The 19295-nt window shown below is 41.2% G+C and overlaps 1 protein-coding gene across 1 annotated transcript in view; it reads left to right on the top strand.

Annotated features, from left to right (window-relative positions):
• Window positions 1-19295, top strand: part of abo (de-etiolated protein 1 abo) — a 91082-nt gene that overhangs the window by 38242 nt on the left and 33545 nt on the right. Inside the window, exons 6-7 of the mRNA XM_071673836.1 lie at window positions 8291-8442; window positions 14664-14817. Of these exons, the coding sequence (XP_071529937.1) occupies window positions 8291-8442; window positions 14664-14817 (306 nt within the window). The remainder of the gene's footprint in view (window positions 1-8290; window positions 8443-14663; window positions 14818-19295) is intronic.

Consider the following 19295-nt stretch of genomic DNA (forward strand, 5'->3'; position numbering starts at 1 on the left):
TAGAATACTTGCATATTGCCATTGTACTAAGGCAAAGGGGATAAAAGTGAGTGCTCAAATTACAGAGGTATAAGTTTGTTGAGTATTCCTAGTAAATTATATGGAAGGGTATTGATTGAGAGGGTGAAGGCATGTACAGAGCATCAGATTGGGGAAGAGCAGTATGGTTTCAGAGGTGGTAGAGGATGCGTGGATCAGGTGTTTGCTTTGAAGAATGTATGTGAGAAATACTTAGAAAAGCAAATTTGTATGTAGCATTTATGGATCTGGAGAAGGCATATGATAGAGTTGATAGAGATGCTCTGTGGAAGTTATTAAGAATATATGGTGTGGAAGGCAAGTTGTTAGAAGCAGTGAAAAGTTTTTATCGAGGATATAAGGCATGTGTACATGAAGGAAGAGAGGAAAGTGATTGGTTCTCAGTGAATGTTGGTTTGCGGCAGGGGTCCATGAAGTCTCCATGGTTGTTTAATTTGTTTATGGATGGGGTTGTTAGGGAGGTGAATGCAAGAGTTTTGGAAAGAGGGGCTAGTATGCAGTCTGTTGTGGATGAGAGAGCTTGGGAAGTGAGTCAGTTGCTGTTCGCTGATGATACAGTGCCGGTGTTTGATTTGGGTGAGAAACTACAGAAGCTTATGACTGAGTTTTCCAAAATGTGTGAAAGAAGAAAGCTGAGAGTAAATGTGAATAAGAGCAGGGTTATTAGGTACAGTAGGGTTAAGGGACAAGTCAACTGGGAGGTAAGTTTGAATGGAGAAAAACTGGAGGAAGTGAAGTGTTTTAGATATCTGGGAGTGGATTTGGCAGCGGATGGAACCATGGAAGCGGAAGTGAATCATAGGGTGAGGGAGGGGGCGAATGTTCTGGGCGTGTTGAAGAATGTGTGGAAGTCGAGAATGTTATCTTGGAAAGCAAAAATGGGTATGTTTGAAGGAATAGTGGTTCCAACAATGATATATGGTTGCGAGGTGTGGGCTATAGGTAGAGTTGTGCGGAGGAGGGTGGATGTGCTGGAAATGAGATGTTTGAGGACAATATGTGGTGTGAGGTGGTTTGATCGAATAAGTAATGAAAGGGTAAGAGAGATGTGTGGTAATAAAAAGAGTGTGGTTGAGAGAGCAGAAGAGGGTGTTTTGAAATGGTTTGGTCACATGGAGAGAATGAGTGAGGAAAGATTGACAAAGAGGATATATGTGTCAGAGGTGGAGGGAACAAGGAGAAGTGGGAGACCAAATTGGAGGTGGAGAGGTGGAGTGAAAAAGATTTTGAGTGATCGAGGCCTGAACATGCAGGAGGGTGAAAGGCGTGCAAGGAATAGAGTGAGTTGGAATGATGTGGTATACCAGGGTCGACGTGCTGTCATTGGATTGAACCAGGGCATGTGAAGCATCCGGGGTAAACCATAGAAAGTTCTGTGGAGCCTGGATGTGGAAAGGGAGCTGTGGTTTCGGTGCATTATACATGACAGCTAGAGACTGAGTGTGAACAAATGTGGCATTTGTTGTCTTTTCCGAGCGCTACCTCACGCACATGCAGGGGGAGGGGGTTGTTATTTCATGTGTGGCAGGGTGGCGACAGGAATGAATAGGGGCAGACAGTATGAATTATGTACATGTGTATATATGTATATGTCTGTGTGTGTGTATATATATATATATATATATATATATATATATATATATATTTTTTTTTTTTTTTTTTTTTTTTTTTTTTTATACTTTGTCGCTGTCTCCCGCGTTTGCGAGGTAGCGCAAGGAAACAGACGAAAGAAATGCCCCCCCCCCCCATACACATGTACATACACACGTCCACACACGCAAATATACATACCTACACAGCTTTCCATGGTTTACTTCAGACGCTTCACATGCCTTGCTTCAATCCACTGACAGCACGTCAACCCCTGTATACCACATGACTCCAATTCACTCTATTTCTTGCCCTCCTTTCACCCTCCTGCATGTTTAGGCCCCGATCACACAAAATCTTTTTTCACTCCATCTTTCCACCTCCAATTTGGTCTCCCTCTTCTCCTCGTTCCCTCCACCTCCGACACATATATCCTCTTGGTCAATCTCTCCTCACTCATTCTCTCCATGTGCCCAAACCATTTCAAAACACCCTCTTCTGCTCTCTCAACCACGCTCTTTTTATTTCCACACATCTCTCTTACCCTTACGTTACTTACTCGATCAAACCACCTCACACCACACATTGTCCTCAAACATCTCATTTCCAGCACATCCATCCTCCTGCGCACATCTCTATCCATAGCCCACGCCTCGCAACCATACAACATTGTTGGAACCACTATTCCCTCAAACATACCCATTTTTGCTTTCCGAGATAGTGTTCTCGACTTCCACACATTTTTCAAGGCTCCCAAAATTTTCGCCCCCTCCCCCACCCTATGATCCACTTCCGCTTCCATGGTTCCATCCGCTAACAGATCCACTCCCAGATATCTAAAACACTTCACTTCCTCCAGTTTTTCTCCATTCAAACTCACCTCCCAATTGACTTGACCCTCACCCCTACTGTACCTAATAACCTTGCTCTTATTCACATTTACTCTCAACTTTCTTCTTCCACACACTTTACCAAACTCAGTCACCAGCTTCTGCAGTTTCTCACATGAATCAGCCACCAGCGCTGTATCATCAGCGAACAACAACTGACTCACTTCCCAAGCTCTCTCATCCCCAACAGACTTCATACTTGCCCCTCTTTCCAGGACTCTTGCATTTACCTCCCTTACAACCCCATCCATAAACAAATTAAACAACCATGGAGACATCACACACCCCTGCCGCAAACCTACATTCACTGAGAACCAATCACTTTCCTCTCTTCCTACACGTACACATGCCTTACATCCTCGATAAAAACTTTTCACTGCTTCTAACAACTTGCCTCCCACACCATATATTCTTAATACCTTCCACAGAGCATCTCTATCAACTCTATCATATGCCTTCTCCAGATCCATAAATGCTACATACAAATCCATTTGCTTTTCTAAGTATTTCTCACATACATTCTTCAAAGCAAACACCTGATCCACACATCCTCTACCACTTCTGAAACCGCACTGCTCTTCCCCAATCTGATGCTCTGTACATGCCTTCACCCTCTCAATCAATACCCTCCCATATAATTTACCAGGAATACTCAACAAACTTATACCTCTGTAATTTGAGCACTCACTCTTATCCCCTTTGCCTTTGTACAATGGCACTATGCACGCATTCCGCCAATCCTCAGGCACCTCACCATGAGTCATACATACATTAAATAACCTTACCAACCAGTCAACAATACAGTCACCCCCTTTCTTAATAAATTCCACTGCAATACCATCCAAACCTGCTGCCTTGCCGGCTTTCATCTTCCGCAAAGCTTTTACTACCTCTTCTCTGTTTACCAAATCATTTTCCCTAACCCTCTCACTTTGCACACCACCTCGACCAAAACACCCTATATCTGCCACTCTGTCATCAGACACATTCAACAAACCTTCAAAATACTCATTCCATCTCCTTCTCACATCACCGCTACTTGTTATCACCTCCCCATTTACGCCCTTCACTGAAGTTCCCATTTGCTCCCTTGTCTTACGCACCCTATTTACCTCCTTCCAGAACATCTTTTTATTTTCCCTAAAATTTACTGATAGTCTCTCACCCCAACTCTCATTTGCCCTTTTTTTCACCTCTTGCACCTTTCTCTTGACCTCCTGTCTCTTTCTTTTATACTTCTCCCACTCAATTGCATTTTTTCCCTGCAAAAATCGTCCAAATGCCTCTCTCTTCTCTTTCACTAATACTCTTACTTCTTCATCCCACCACTCACTACCCTTTCTAAACAGCCCACCTCCCACTCTTCTCATGCCACAAGCATCTTTTGCGCAATCCATCACTGATTCCCTAAATACATCCCATTCCTCCCCCACTCCCCTTACTTCCATTGTTCTCACCTTTTTCCATTCTGTACACAGTCTCTCCTGGTACTTCCCCACACAGGTCTCCTTCCCAAGCTCACTTACTCTCACCACCTTCTTCACCCCAACATTCACTCCTCTTTTCTGAAAACCCATACTAATCTTCACCTTAGCCTCCACAAGATAATGATCAGACATCCCTCCAGTTGCACCTCTCAGCACATTAACATCCAAAAGTCTCTCTTTCGCACGCATATATATATATATATATATATATATATATATATATATATATATATATATATATGTATACGTTGAGATGTATACATATTTATATGTGCGTGAGTGGACGTGTATGTATATACATGTGTATGTGGGTGGTTGGGCCATTCATTCGTCTGTTTCCTTGTGCTACCTCGCTGATGCAGGAGACAGCAACAAAGTATAATAGATAAATAAATATGAATGATGCCAATACAGGGCAGATTCATCAGCATCATACACTTATTCTGGGGCTGAGTTTTCTGCTGCTACTAGCTGTGCAAAATCATCCACAGACTTTGTTGCAGCTTTATGACGAGTAGTTAATGTAACGAACAACCGTAGGTGGTAGTTGACTCTGGTCGACTCTTGTTACTTTTGTTGTTTATTGTTATCATCAAGGCAGCCAGCCCACGCTGCATCAGTCCATCAGGCAGCCCGCTTTTACACTCTCTCTTGCCCTGTACATATTTCTGTTAGTTATTTGATAGAGAATTGGATTTTTTATTGATTCTTTTAATTTGACATTACGCTACAAGCTTCCATGTTAGGGCTATGTTTTTCGCCACACACCATATGTATTGAAATTCCATGTCTCCACTTATATTTGTGTAACCATCCTTGCAAACATTCAGTCATAGCCTAGCTTTAGTTCTTGATGAACTTTGGCCTGCTCGATAAGCATCTCCTCAGAAATGCTTTCACCTTCATTCAGTGGGAGCTTAAACTGCTTTATAATTGCACTGTTGAACTCTGTACTCCGGGCACCTTTCAAAGTTTTCCGAAACTTTAAACTTTTCTAGCTTACATTTTCAGGAATTATCTCAGCTGTGGTGTAAACAGATTTTTGGTGCCTTAGCACTGCTAACAGTGTTTCCCAGGTGGCAGACACAAACTAATAGCAGGAGATTCAAAATGTGCTGGACAATGGGAGTTGCTGGACCACAGAACTCCGGATTAGAAATGTACAACCTGTATGAGGAAGTTGAAGAAACTGCACTTTAGTTACCTCACATCCAATGTAGCTCTCATGTATAATGCTTAAAAACCAGAGACATCCTATCCATAGCCAAACCCCATAGACCTTTCCATGGTTTCCCCTGACCACCTCCTGCCTCTTAGTTCATCTCACTTGCATTCCCCGTCTAGCCATCACTCCAATTCATTTCATCCTTTGCATGCCTCACACCGTACTCCATGTTCAGGCCTTAGAAGTTCAGATCATATTTTACTTCATCTTCCTATCTAATCCTTAGCCTAACCCTTCCCCTTATACCCTCCACTTATGACATATATTCTTTTAGTCAGTCCCTCTCACTCTTCCTCTCCTTATGTGCAAACATTTTCAGCACACTATACTCAGCTTTGTCAGACATACTCCACTTTCTGCCACACCTCTCTCTCATAGTGTTATTCCTTATCTGATCAACTCTCCTTACACCACCCATTGTTTTCAGGGATTTCACTTCCAACACATCAATCCTCTTCTTTATTTTTACATTCAGAATGCACAACTCGAATCCATATAGTGCTATTGTGACTACTATACCATCAAACATTCCCATCTTTGGCCTCACAGAAGTTGACCTTTCTTTCCACACACTTTCAATGCACCCACACACTTTCAATGCACCCACACCTACACTTTCTAGAGTATTTTTCTGTCATTATCTTGATTTATTTGCTGGTTCTATTTTTGATGCCTTTTAAGCATATTAGCCCCATAGAGGAGAATTTATGTCAGAGGTAGCCACTGGACTGGTATACCGTTAATACTAATTTGAACCTAAACAGCAGTTACAGGGATGAACATCACTAGGTCAAGGCCTCTCACTTCTGGGTTTTATTTTTTAGACTTCAGATGACTTTCAGGATGCCAGTAGCTCCAAAAGTTGGACATTGCATTAAGAGAAAAGGCTATGTTATGGAAACTTTGCTTTCTCACAGAACTTAGAGTCTAGGTAGCTACTTGCATACATAAATAGCATGCCCTAGTTCATAGGGAGGGCATGTTGTTCTTTTGGCTTATGTTTCTGACAGTGATATAATGGGGAAAAGGGCAGCCTCAAGGAATTTAGAATCCAAGTAGTTCCTGGCAGGGAAAAACTCTCAAAACAACAGGGTTTAATTGGAAAAACGTTTTACTGAGGCACCTTTGGTGTGGCATATGTAACTTGTTGTTTTGTTAGTACTGATTAAGAGTGCTCTTGTTCCTTATATGGATGTGGTTAGAGTATGGCTTGGGGAGGCTATATGTTGTAGTATTTACAGTGGTATATCCTTTTATATGAATATTATATATTGGTCTTATTATATACTGGTCTTCTCTTTGGGCATTACAGTCATTCATAATTCTTTGCCTGCAAGGTTGTCCATTCTCTTTTTTAAGTGGAAACCATGACTTTCCTTTGGTTCCCTCACTGGGTCATGCCACATCCTCATAGGCCTTTTGGAGCATAGACAGAACCCTAATATTAAGTTTTTCAGGGCCGTCTAATGCTGTCCACCATTACCTACTTTTCATTCCGGTTCTGCCATAAGAATTTTCTATCCCACCCTTGGATGGCTCTGGCCCCAGAGCTGCTACCCTCATTACACATATCTGAAGCTTCTATTGTACCACATGGATCTTACAGGAGCAAGATATCCCTTATCCCTCAGTCATTGTCAGGGGATTCAAGGTAACATTTATATGTGCAGACACATTAAAAAAAAGTTTATGGGTATGTTTATCTGTAAGATATTGGAGGTATATCAGTGTTAGTGTGTGAGAAAAGAAAATTGTGTCAAATTTGTACAGTATATTAATCAAAGATTTTGTAGAAAAACTGCATTTGAGAATCTTCAAATACTGAGATATGATATGCTTGTAGGGATAGTAAGAGTTCTTATATTTTATTGTTACACAAACCTGACCTATTTTCTAACATTTCTCATTGCGATCCTTTATATAACAAAATGAAGCAAAAAAACAAGTGAAATGAGCAAACTTAGCACTACAAGCAGTATGGTGGCACTGAAGGTGCAAAGGCCACCAGTAGGCCTAGCCTAGAAGGCCCATAGGGCCTTTGTTAGACTATCATATTTAATGAGCCATATATGTGCCAGAAAGTCAGGTGGGCATTGTCCATCCTATCACCATATGCCACTGTTTGGAAACTATAAGCAAATATCTTTATGCTCATTGGTGGGAACTTGGCTACAGGTAGACTTTTGACCTAATTACCCTGTATCTTTGAGGGATATGACAATAAACATTCTGTCCTTCAGTCCCATGTTTGGATTAGCTTACCAATGATACATTCAGTTACTATGAAGGATAAGGCTTTATCATGTATCATCTTGCAGTTTAGGTCCTGTATCATGTATTGGTTGTATAATGAATCTATAGGGAGGAGCTCCACCCAGCAAGGTGAATTCAAATGTGGATAATTTGCATTCCACCACTTCTGAAGTCTCAGCAATGTGGGCCTACACCTGGACTCTTCTTCTACTGACCCTTTTTGTACCAGTGTGTATTTTCACTTTCCATATTTACGAATACACCAGGTTACCTATTTATTACTATATAGATATCAAGTAATAGTTAGGAGTCTCACTTTCGTGTAGGGAAAGTTTTGAATTCCCCTTTTGCATAAGTGTATTGCCCATGTTTTTTTCTTTCTTCTATAACCTTCAGATAATCTTATATACCAAAGGATCTAGCAACTCCTCTGAATCAATATTTAGCATCGGTGATAGTCTGAACCAAGTGTATAGTATTACCACCCAGAGGCTAGCATTGAAATTTAAGGGTGCAAAAACCTCAAATGTTTAGGGTAGGGAAAAACTGTATGTATGTTAAAGGGTTAATTGTCCAAAATTGTGAATACTGCCTTTCATAAGGAGATCTGGAGCAAAATTCTTCTTTTGTTGAAACCTGAATTTGCTTTGAATGGTTTTGTTTTAGATAACCCCTTCTAGGAACTCATCTCCCATTTATATTGAAGGAGGCCTGTTCATTTGTGCTTAACCAGGCAGAAATTTGTTTTCTTTATCAAAATCTGTACTGATATATAATGTATATTAATGTAGTTTGTATTTCTTCAGATTACTCCACATGGATGCTTCTTAGATGTCCGCACAATAGGTAGAGTTTGTTATGAGGATGATGACTACTTATTAGCCACAGTCTGCAGAGATCGAATGCAATGCACCTATCAACATGTGAGAGAGAAGACAATTAATTGCCTCAAGCACAGGTTTGTTAGTAGCTTGATACAAAATTATTTTCTGGCACTACTTTAGCATCTTTAGTACTGACTGTATCTTGTAATTTCTTGGGGTAAATGAAGAAAGAAAGGAGGAATACAAGATAACTTACTTAAAAGCGTGCAGTAGTTTGAGATACCCCATAGAATTATTTTAGTACTGCTGACATCTTTTCTTTTCTTTTTTATTTAGCAGCCATCATGATACAGGCCAAAACATGGTCAAGTCATGGCCATATCAGATGAAAAGAAAAATGAAGAGTATGAGAAAAAGAATGGAAAAAATTATTTAAGGTCCCTACACATTAGTAAACCTGATTCTTAAAAGTGGAAAGTTCTAGGAAGAGGGAAAATTGAAAGATGGATGGGAATCCCCAGTATTCACTGTAAGAGGAAAGAAAAAGGCATCATAATGGTCAGTCCCCATGTGGCTAGCCTTCACAGAGAAACTATAGAAAATAGCAGCCAGGCACTTTAAAATGTTCCAGGGCATGAGGAAAGAAGACATGGAGACAGCTTATGAGAGCATTGGCCGTAGTAATACCTGTAGAACAGATAGAAGGTAGCAACTTCACTGACAAAAAAGGTATGGTTGAAGAGAAGTCATAGCCGAGTAAGGAACTGTTACAAGACTTCTGATTAAGCTTTATCTAAGAAAGAGGTGGAAGAAGATCCATCCCAGGCAGTATAGTTGAACTCCATACTAGGCCAAATGAAATGCTCATTTATTTTCACTTGCTTACAGGAATAGTGCAGGCCTGTTGATCATTACTTAATGTCAGCTTGAGGTATCTTCACTTTTAGGCTTGCCTTCAGAAGAGTTTAAGTGTTCAATGGCAAAAAGTGGAAATAAATGAAGCTAGGGGAGTAACTAAGGAATTGAAGGTGTTTAAGAAAGCAGAGCTGACATGTGCAAGAGAAGTGTTTGGAATGCAGAAGATGGGAAATGGGTAGGTGAGAGAGGTTAGTGAGTGGTGAGATGAAGTTAAGAAGCTATTGAAAGAGAAAAGAGGTATGTATGAGTGTTATGTACAAGGAAGGAGTGAAGGTGAGTGGGAGATGTGCAAGACAAAGTAGCAGGAGATCAAGAGCTGAAAAAGAGGGCAAATGAGAGTTGGGGTTAACAAGTATCAGTAAACTTCATAGAAATAAGAACTGTTTAGGAAGGAGATTAATAGTTTGAGTTAAACAAGAGAACAAATGAAAACGTTGATGAAGAAGGCAAATGGTGAAGTGATAACAGATTAAGCTGAGATGAAGAGTACACAAAGTGATTATTTTGAAGGACTGTTGAATGTGTTTAACAACAATGAGGTAGCACCAGAAAACAGATGAAAAAAGGCCGCATCCACTCACGCTCAGTTTCTAGCTGTCATGTGTAATGCACCAAAACCACAACTCCCTCTGTACATCCAGACTCAACAGACCTTTCATTGGTTTACGTCATATCTTTCACGTGCCCTGGTTCAGTCTATTGACAGCATGTCGACCCAAGTATACTACATCATTCCAATTCACTCCATTCCATTCATGCCTTTCACCCTCCTGCATGTTCAGGCCCCAATTACTCAAAATCTTTCTCACTCCATCCTTCCACCTCCAGTTTGGTCTCCCACTTCTTGTTCCTTCCAACTCTGACACGTATTATCTCTCTGTTAACCTTTCCTCTCTTATTCTCTCCATATGTCCAAACCATTTCAACACACCCTCTTCTGCTCTCTCAACTACACTGTTATCCCACATCTCTTTTACCCTTTCATTACTTACTTGATCAAACCACCTCACACCACATATTGTCCTCAAACACTTTATTTCCAACACATCCATCCTCCTCTGTACAGCCCTATCAGTAGTCCATGCCTCACAACCATATGATATTGTTGGAACTAATATTCCTTCAAACATACCCATTTTTGCTCTCCAAGTTAACGTTCTCTCTTTCCAAACATTCTTCATCGCTCCCAGAACCTTCCCCTCCCCATGACTCACTTTAGCTTCCATTGCTCCATTTGCTGCCAAATCCACTCCCAGATATCTAAAACACTTCACTTCCTTCAGTTTTTCTCCATTCAAACTTACATCCCAATTCCGTAACCCTACTGAACCTAATAATCTTGCTGTTATTCATATCTACTCTCAACTTTCTCCTCTCACACACTTTTCCAAACTCAGTCACTAACTTTTGCAGTTTCTCACTTGAATCAGCCCCCAGTGGTGTATCATTGGCGAACAACAATTGACTCACTTCCCAGGTCTTCTCATCCTCAACAGACGGCATACTCACCCCTTTCTCCAAAACTCTTGAATTTACCTCCCTAACCACCCCATCCATAAACATATTAAACAACCATGGTGACATCACACACCCCTGCCACAAACCGACATTCACTGGGAACCAGTCATTCTCCTTTCTTCCTACTCGTACACATGCCTTACACCCTTGATAAAAACTTCTTTGATTCTAGCAACTTACCTTTCACACCATATATTCTTAAGACCTTCCACAGAGTATCTCTATCAACCCTATCATATATCTTCTCCAGATCCATAAATGCTTCATACAAATCCATCTATTTTTCTACATATTTCTCACCTACATTCTTCAAGGTAAACTCCTGATCCACACATCCTCTACCACTTCTGAAACCACACTGCTCCTCCCCAGTCTGATGTTCTTTACATGCCTTCACACTCCCAGTCATTATCCTCTCAGACAATTTTCCAGGTATAGTGAACGAACTTATGCCTCTATAACCTGAACACTCACCTTTATCCCCTTTGCTTTTGTTCAGTCCTCAGGCATTTCACCATGATGCATACATACATTAAATATCCTTACCAGCCAATCAACAACAGTCACCCCTTAATAGATTCAACTGCAATGCCATGTAGTCCTCCCACCTTGCCAGATTTTATCTTCTGCAAGGCTTTCACCACCTCTTTTCTCTTCACCTAACCACTCTCCCTGACTCTCTCACTTTGCAAACCACCCCAACCAAAACACCTACATCTGCCACTCTGTCATCAAACACATTTTATTGACCAAACCCCTTGGGGAGTATGAATAGCTGGGTTACCTGTGGACCAACTGCTGCATCTATGATTCAAACCTATGTTCTTGACCTTAGACAAACTGTGAATGCATCATGGTTAGTGATGCTAATCACTACACCAGGGAGGTCCATGAAATCCATAACTTCTTCCCAACAGTAATGCTTCCCATTATGTATTGTCCAAATGGGCCATCCTACAGTATTTCTTGAAAGTTATTTTTTTTTTTTTTTTTTTTTTTTATACTTTGTCGCTGTCTCCCGCGTTTGCGAGGTAGCGCAAGGAAACAGACGAAAGAAATGGCCCAACCCCCCCCCCCATACACATGTACATACACACGTCCACACACGCAAATATACATACCTACACAGCTTTCCATGGTTTACCCCAGACGCTTCACATGCCTTGATTCACTCCACTGACAGCACGTCAACCCCTGTATACCACATCGCTCCATTTCACTCTATTCCTTGCCCTCCTTTCACCCTCCTGCATGTTCAGGCCCCGATCACACAAAATCTTTTTCACTCCATCTTTCCACCTCCAATTTGGTCTCCCTCTTCTCCTCGTTCCCTCTACCTCCGACACATATATCCTCTTGGTCAATCTTTCCTCACTCATTCTCTCCATGTGCCCAAACCATTTCAAAACACCCTCTTCTGCTCTCTCAACCACGCTCTTTTTATTTCCACACATCTCTCTTACCCTTACGTTACTTACTCGATCAAACCACCTCACACCACACATTGTCCTCAAACATCTCATTTCCAGCACATCCATCCTCCTGCGCACAACTCTATCCATAGCCCACGCCTCGCAACCATACAACATTGTTGGAACCACTATTCCTTCAAACATACCCATTTTCGCTTTCCGAGATAATGTTCTCGACTTCCACACATTTTTCAAGGCTCCCAAAATTTTCGCCCCCTCCCCCACCCTATGATCCACTTCCGCTTCCATGGTTCCATCCGCTGACAGATCCACTCCCAGATATCTAAAACACTTCACTTCCTCCAGTTTTTCTCCATTCAAACTCACCTCCCAATTGACTTGACCCTCAACCCTACTGTACCTAATAACCTTGCTCTTATTCACATTTACTCTTAACTTTCTTCTTCCACACACTTTACCAAACTCAGTCACCAGCTTCTGCAGTTTCTCACATGAATCAGCCACCAGCGCTGTATCATCAGCGAACAACAACTGACTCACTTCCCAAGCTCTCTCATCCCCAACAGACTTCATACTTGCCCCTCTTTCCAGGACTCTTGCATTTACCTCCCTAACAACCCCATCCATAAACAAATTAAACAACCATGGAGACATCACACACCCCTGCCGCAAACCTACATTCACTGAGAACCAATCACTTTCCTCTCTTCCTACACGTACACATGCCTTACATCCTCGATAAAAACTTTTCACTGCTTCTAACAACTTGCCTCCCACACCATATATTCTTAATACCTTCCACAGAGCATCTCTATCAACTCTATCATATGCCTTCTCCAGATCCATAAATGCTACATACAAATCCATGGAAGGAGGTAAATAGGGTGCGTAAGACAAGGGAGCAAATGGGAACTTCAGTGAAGGGCGTAAATGGGGAGGTGATAACAAGTAGTGGTGATGTGAGAAGGAGATGAAATGAGTATTTTGAAGGTTTGTTGAATGTGTCTGATGACAGAGTGGCAGATATAGGGTGTTTTGGTCGAGGTGGTGTGCAAAGTGAGAGGGTTAGGGAAAATGATTTGGTAAACAGAGAAGAGGTAGTAAAAGCTTTGCGGAAGATGAAAGCCGGCAAGGCAGCAGGTTTGGATGGTATTGCAGTGGAATTTATTAAAAAAGGGGGTGACTGTATTGTTGACTGGTTGGTAAGGTTATTTAATGTATGTATGACTCATGGTGAGGTGCCTGAGGATTGGCGGAATGCGTGCATAGTGCCATTGTACAAAGGCAAAGGGGATAAGAGTGAGTGCTCAAATTACAGAGGTATAAGTTTGTTGAGTATTCCTGGTAAATTATATGGGAGGGTATTGATTGAGAGGGTGAAGGTATGTACAGAGCATCAGATTGGGGAAGAGCAGTGCGGTTTCAGAAGTGGTAGAGGATGTGTGGATCAGGTGTTTGCTTTGAAGAATGTATGTGAGAAATACTTAGAAAAGCAAATGAAAGTTAATAATGTCTATTATTGTAAAGGCCAATCCTCCCCTCCCCTGCCTTCTCTTTCTTTACTCACTATCATATACCCCTCAGGGCACAACAAGTGAGATTTTCCCATTAACTGCTAATCCAACAATAATTGTTACATCACTTTCGGTCTGTTGTTACCATCTCTTTGAACTCCTGCTCTTTCTATATGGGCTTTTTTGTCCTCTTACCTCACTTGGCATCTCAAGATTTTTGCCTTATGATGGTATTCTCTAATTCTATCCCTCACTGCCTTTGATCTATCATAAGTGATGGATACCTCATTGAATTCCACCTTGTATTTAAGTTTCTTTGCCTGTCTAAGTACCATCTGGCTAGTTGACTCCAAGTTAGATGTAGCCATAACTGGTCATTCCTCAATGTCTTGTGCACATTACATTAGCGAAAATATCAGTGAAGCAGTCATCATCTACTTACATAGTAAAGGATATAGATTTCATATATGAAAAGTGTGGATGTGCATGTAGATGAAATAATTAGGCAGACAAACAAACAAGAAGTATAAAGGAATAGTTGTAAGATTTAGTGTGTTCTATAAAGCATACAAACTAGTAGATATGACTTGATTGTGACAGTAAGAGGAGATAGCTTTGAAAATTTAAGTATTTTCAGAAAGATTTCACCAATGTAACCCTCTCTCACTCCAATGTAATACCAGTGTGGATAACTGTCAGCTCTTAATTTAGTGTGCCAAGTAATACACTTAATTATGAATCTGTTTTCATTCAGATTTAGCTGAATTCCAATAATGTAGAGGTCATGATAGAGTACTTTAAAAAACAATACTTCTTAGGAGACTGTTAATGGTACTTATTTATGGTTTCTTGAAAAATTACAGGTTTTCTCCTCTGTGTGCCTATAAATCAGTTCACAGAATGTTTATATCAGTAACAGCACTCTGTAATGCCTGTATTCACTTATCTTTAATGTGTAGAGTCTCTTGGCAGGTTACTAGTGTTTCTATACCGACGTGCTGAATCCATTAGCAAGGAAGAAGGTAGTGCACGCGCTTTGAGAGAGTTCTTCCATTACTTTGATCACCTCCACCGTCTTCGTATGTGGAAAATGCAGCTCCTTGATGATGTACACTTGCTTATAAAGGTGAGATATTTTTTTATTTTTTCTTCTTTTTTTTTAGGCTCCAGTCACTGACGAGAGTCCACATTGAGGCTGAGCCTAAATTGAAATATGGAGAGAATTATGAAAGGGAAAAGAAAAGACAAGGAAAAGTCTTTACAGATTTTGGAGGAAGTGACAAACTTGTCTTTTAGAATGTGCTAGGTCATGAGAAGATAGAGGGCTCCAGAGCTATGATGAGTAGGGAAAGAAGCAGTTCTCAAAATGGCCCACCCTTTTGTTGCCAATGTCCGCGCATTAATCGTGTGGCGCAGCAGCTTTCCGAGTATTACGTGGTCTAGCTTGTGGTGCAGCCAGCTCTCAGGAGCAAACACCAAAGTAATACTCATAGAAGAAGGAATATGAACCATTATTGCAGCATAGAGCAAGAGGGTCAAGTTTGGAAGTTATCATGGGACAGTTTATAGGTTGGACCACTTTCAACTCAACTCTGTCATGTAAGGATACAAAGCTAGAACCAGCCCTGATTTCAGAAGAGTAATTCATACAAGGAAAACCAATCCTTTGTATAAATGGGGCTACATTTCAGAGGAAAAGAAGTTTCAACATCTAAACCGAACTTCCAGTTCCTTAGAGGCAGACTTAGCTATTCCTGTAATTTGAGGTTTCCACGAAAGTGTGGATGTTAAAGTAATACAAAGTATTATTCATTGATTTAAGAGGTGGAATTTCAGAGCCATCAAAGGAGAGAAGACAGTTGTGAGGAGTTTTTGATAGAGAGTTGGGTAGAACGTAGGTCTTGGAGGCATTAAACTTAACTACAGTGGTTCAGCAACTCCCACGGTCTGGCACAATTTGAATCTGTCACTATTAGTTGATAGTTTGTGGATCTGCTACCAGGGCAGTGGTGTTAGCAGCACTAAGACACCAAAATCTGTTTACAGTTTGTGGATCTGCTACCAGGGCAGTGGTGTTAGCAGCACTAAGACACCAAAATCTGTTTACACTGCAACCAGGCTAATTAACAGTTCTGTTTATTTTTTATATTCAATGTATTTTAACCCTTCAGGATGTCATCCAAGAGACCAAGAGGTGCAGAAGATGGTGCCAGTGCTAATAAGTGTAAGCATAAACCATTACCTATGCTTAAGAAGGTGGAGTTACTGAAAGAATTAGATAAAGGAACTTCAGTAAAGACTTCGTATGAGTACTATAAGATAGGACCATCAACTGTGTATAACTTAGGGTCATTTTCTGTTTTCCAGCATTTTCTGAGGTCCGTCAGTGGCCAGGTCCCAAGGTTGCAAGATTAAAGAGGTACAACCTCTAGATACCTCTGAGATATTCTGTCCAATTCTGAGTTTATTAAGGAAGTTGTATCAAGATGAGAAACAGATGGATTGAGAGAAGGAGCAAAATTGAAGGATGTCGATGAATGCAGTGTTAAATCACCAGTGTATGAATGCATTAGATTAATTGTGGAGAAGAGGAAGTCATTGAAAAAAAGGAGAAAAAGTTTAGGGGACAGGACAGAACCTTGAGGGACACCGCTGTTGATGGAGAAAAGTGGGGAGATTGATCCATCACCAGCCACAGAGATAGATCAGCTAGAGAGGAAGCTAGGTATGAAGGAGCAAAGTGAGGGAGGAAGGCCAAAGGAGAGGAGCTTAGAGATGAGACCCCAATGCTTCACCTTGTCAGAAGCTTTGGATATGTCAAGGGCAACTACATATGACTCCCCAAAATCCTTCAGGGATGATGACCAGACATTAGTAAGATAGGAAAGAATATCACCAGACTGTGATTTCGAGGTGTCTAAGGATATGGGAGTTAAGAAGGGATTCAGAGAGTTTGGAAATGGTAGATTTCAAAGCAATAGGACGATAGTTAGAGGAGTCAGAACAGTCACCCTTCTTAGAGATGGGATGTATCAATGCATGCTCCCAAGGAGAAGAAAAAGTTTTGGTTTTTAAACAAAAATGGGGCAGATGAGCAAGTAGAGGTGCAGGTTCAGGGGCACGCCCAGCACACGGGGATGAATGCCATTAGGACCATAGGCCTTGATTGTGTCCAGAGAGAAAAGCACTTTTCGGACAGTTCGGAAAGAGATTATGTGGAGGGGCATAGAGTTAGTTAGAGGAGCATCAAAGGGTGAAGGAATGTTAGAGTCATCCATGGTTGAGTTAGAGGAGAATTGGGAGCCAAAAAGAGTTGCTTTGTGTATGGGAGAGACAGCCATAGTACCATCAGAATGGAAAAGTTAGGAAAGGTAGAATGATAGTTATTGTTAGAGATGCCCTTAGCTAAAGACTAGAAAGACCTATCAGTAAATGATGAGGAGAGGTTATAGCACTTCCTTTGGACAAAAGGATGCTTTGCCTCGTGGATTGCACTGATTATGGGCAGTGATAAAAGCTGAATGGGAGCCAGAGGAATGAGAGTGTTCCCAAGCCTGACATGCCTGATCCCAAGTCTGAAAGGCCTCAGAATAGAAATGGTTGAACCATGAATTGGATGAAGAGGTTGTCTTGGAGAATGATGGGATTAATGCTTCTATTCCTGCAAGAACAACCTCTGCTATGCATTTGGTGGTAATTTACCCAAGGAAAGTCAGAAAAGAGGTTGCATAAGTTGTTCCAGTCAGCTTTGTTGAAGTGCCAGTATTTACTCTTAGAAAGGGCTGCTGGAGGGGTAGGTGCCATTAGAATAGATGCATGTACAAGAGCATGATCAGATGAACCAATTGGGGTGGGATTGTAGACTTACAGCAGAATGGACTAGAAGTGAAAAACAGATCCAGAATATTAGGAGAATGATCACAGCAGTCAGAAATATGGGTAGGATGGGAAATAATTTACTCTAAATCATTGAAAATGGAGAGCATGAGGGCTTCTATCCCTCCACCTTCCATACGAGAGGAATTCAACCATTCCCTATGATGAACATTGAAATCCCTGAGGTAGAGGATCTCAGCTTGCAGGTTAGAGGATGTCACAGTCTCATGGCAGGAGTTTAAATAGTCAAAGAAAGATATAAAGTTTGTAGAATTAAAAGAGCAATAAGCAAAACAGAGGAACAGTGTGCTAGTTGGGTGACACACCTTGAGCCACATAGCATTAGATTTTGGGGACTTAAGGTCTCTGAGGTGTGCAATAGGTGTGTTGATATCAAATTAAGGTTAAACACCTCCTTTGAACTGGAATTGTGAGTGGAGATTATAGTTGGATATGAAAAAGGGACCAGTGAGAACATCATTAAACCAGTGAGTCTCAGAGAGAAGTAAGATTTTAGGAGAGGTACGAAACAGATGATGTTCAACAGAGGAGAGGGTTCTGGAGAGACCAAGAATGTTGGTATATTGAATAGGAAAAGAGGAAAGTCTAACAGAAAGGGAAGGGTCATGGGAGAGGCCAGTACTACTACTGCCAGAGCCCTCCCTCTCATTGGCAGTAGAGTCAGGCAGAAACCATTAATTAATTCAAGGTATGTTTTTCATTTAGAATATTCTTTATTCCTGTCAGTTTATATTTTACTTCTCGAGTTGAGTAATATCTTTTCTCCAAGTTAACATGCTATAGCTTTTTTTGATATGTTCTTTTCATGCAAGAATCACAGTATACTTTTTCTTGCCATCTTGTCTTAGCCATTGATATTTTTTTTTCTTTTTTTTTTTTTCTGTCTCCCGCGTTTGCGAGGTAGCGCAAGGAAACAGACGAAAGAAATGGCCCAACCCACCCCCATACACATGTATATACATACGTCCACACACGCAAATATACATACCTACACAGCTTTCCATGGTTTACCCCAGACGCTTCACATGCCTTGATTCAATCCACTGACAGCACGTCAACCCCGGTATACCACATCGCTCCAATTCACTCTATTCCTTGCCCTCCTTTCACCCTCCTGCATGTTCAGGCCCCGATCACACAAAATCTTTTTCACTCCATCTTTCCACCTCCAATTTGGTCTCCCTCTTCTCCTCTTTCCCTCCACCTCCGACACATATATTCTCTTGGTCAATCTTTCCTCACTCATTCTCTCCATGTGCCCGAACCATTTCAAAACACCCTCTTCTGCTCTCTCAACCACGCTCTTTTTATTTCCACACATCTCTCTTACCCTTACGTTACTTACTCGATCAAACCACCTCACACCACACATTGTCCTCAAACATCTCATTTCCAGCACATCCATCCTCCTGCACACAACTCTATCCATAGCCCACGCCTCGCAACCATACAACATTGTTGGAACCACTATTCCTTCAAACATACCCATTTTTGCTTTCCGAGATAATGTTCTCGACTTCCACTCATTCTTCAAGGCTCCCAGAATTTTCGCCCCCTCCCCCACCCTATGATCCACTTCCGCTTCCATGGTTGCACAAATTCCGTGTTGTTTGATTTTCAAATAAATATATTTGTTGCATCCTGCTGATTGAATTTGTTTTTTGCTTCATTGTACACATGATGAGTTTTTGTGGTTGTAAGACAGCC

The sequence above is a fragment of the Panulirus ornatus genome, chromosome 19 (genome assembly GCF_036320965.1).
Source record: "Panulirus ornatus isolate Po-2019 chromosome 19, ASM3632096v1, whole genome shotgun sequence".
NCBI lineage: Eukaryota > Metazoa > Arthropoda > Malacostraca > Decapoda > Palinuridae > Panulirus > Panulirus ornatus.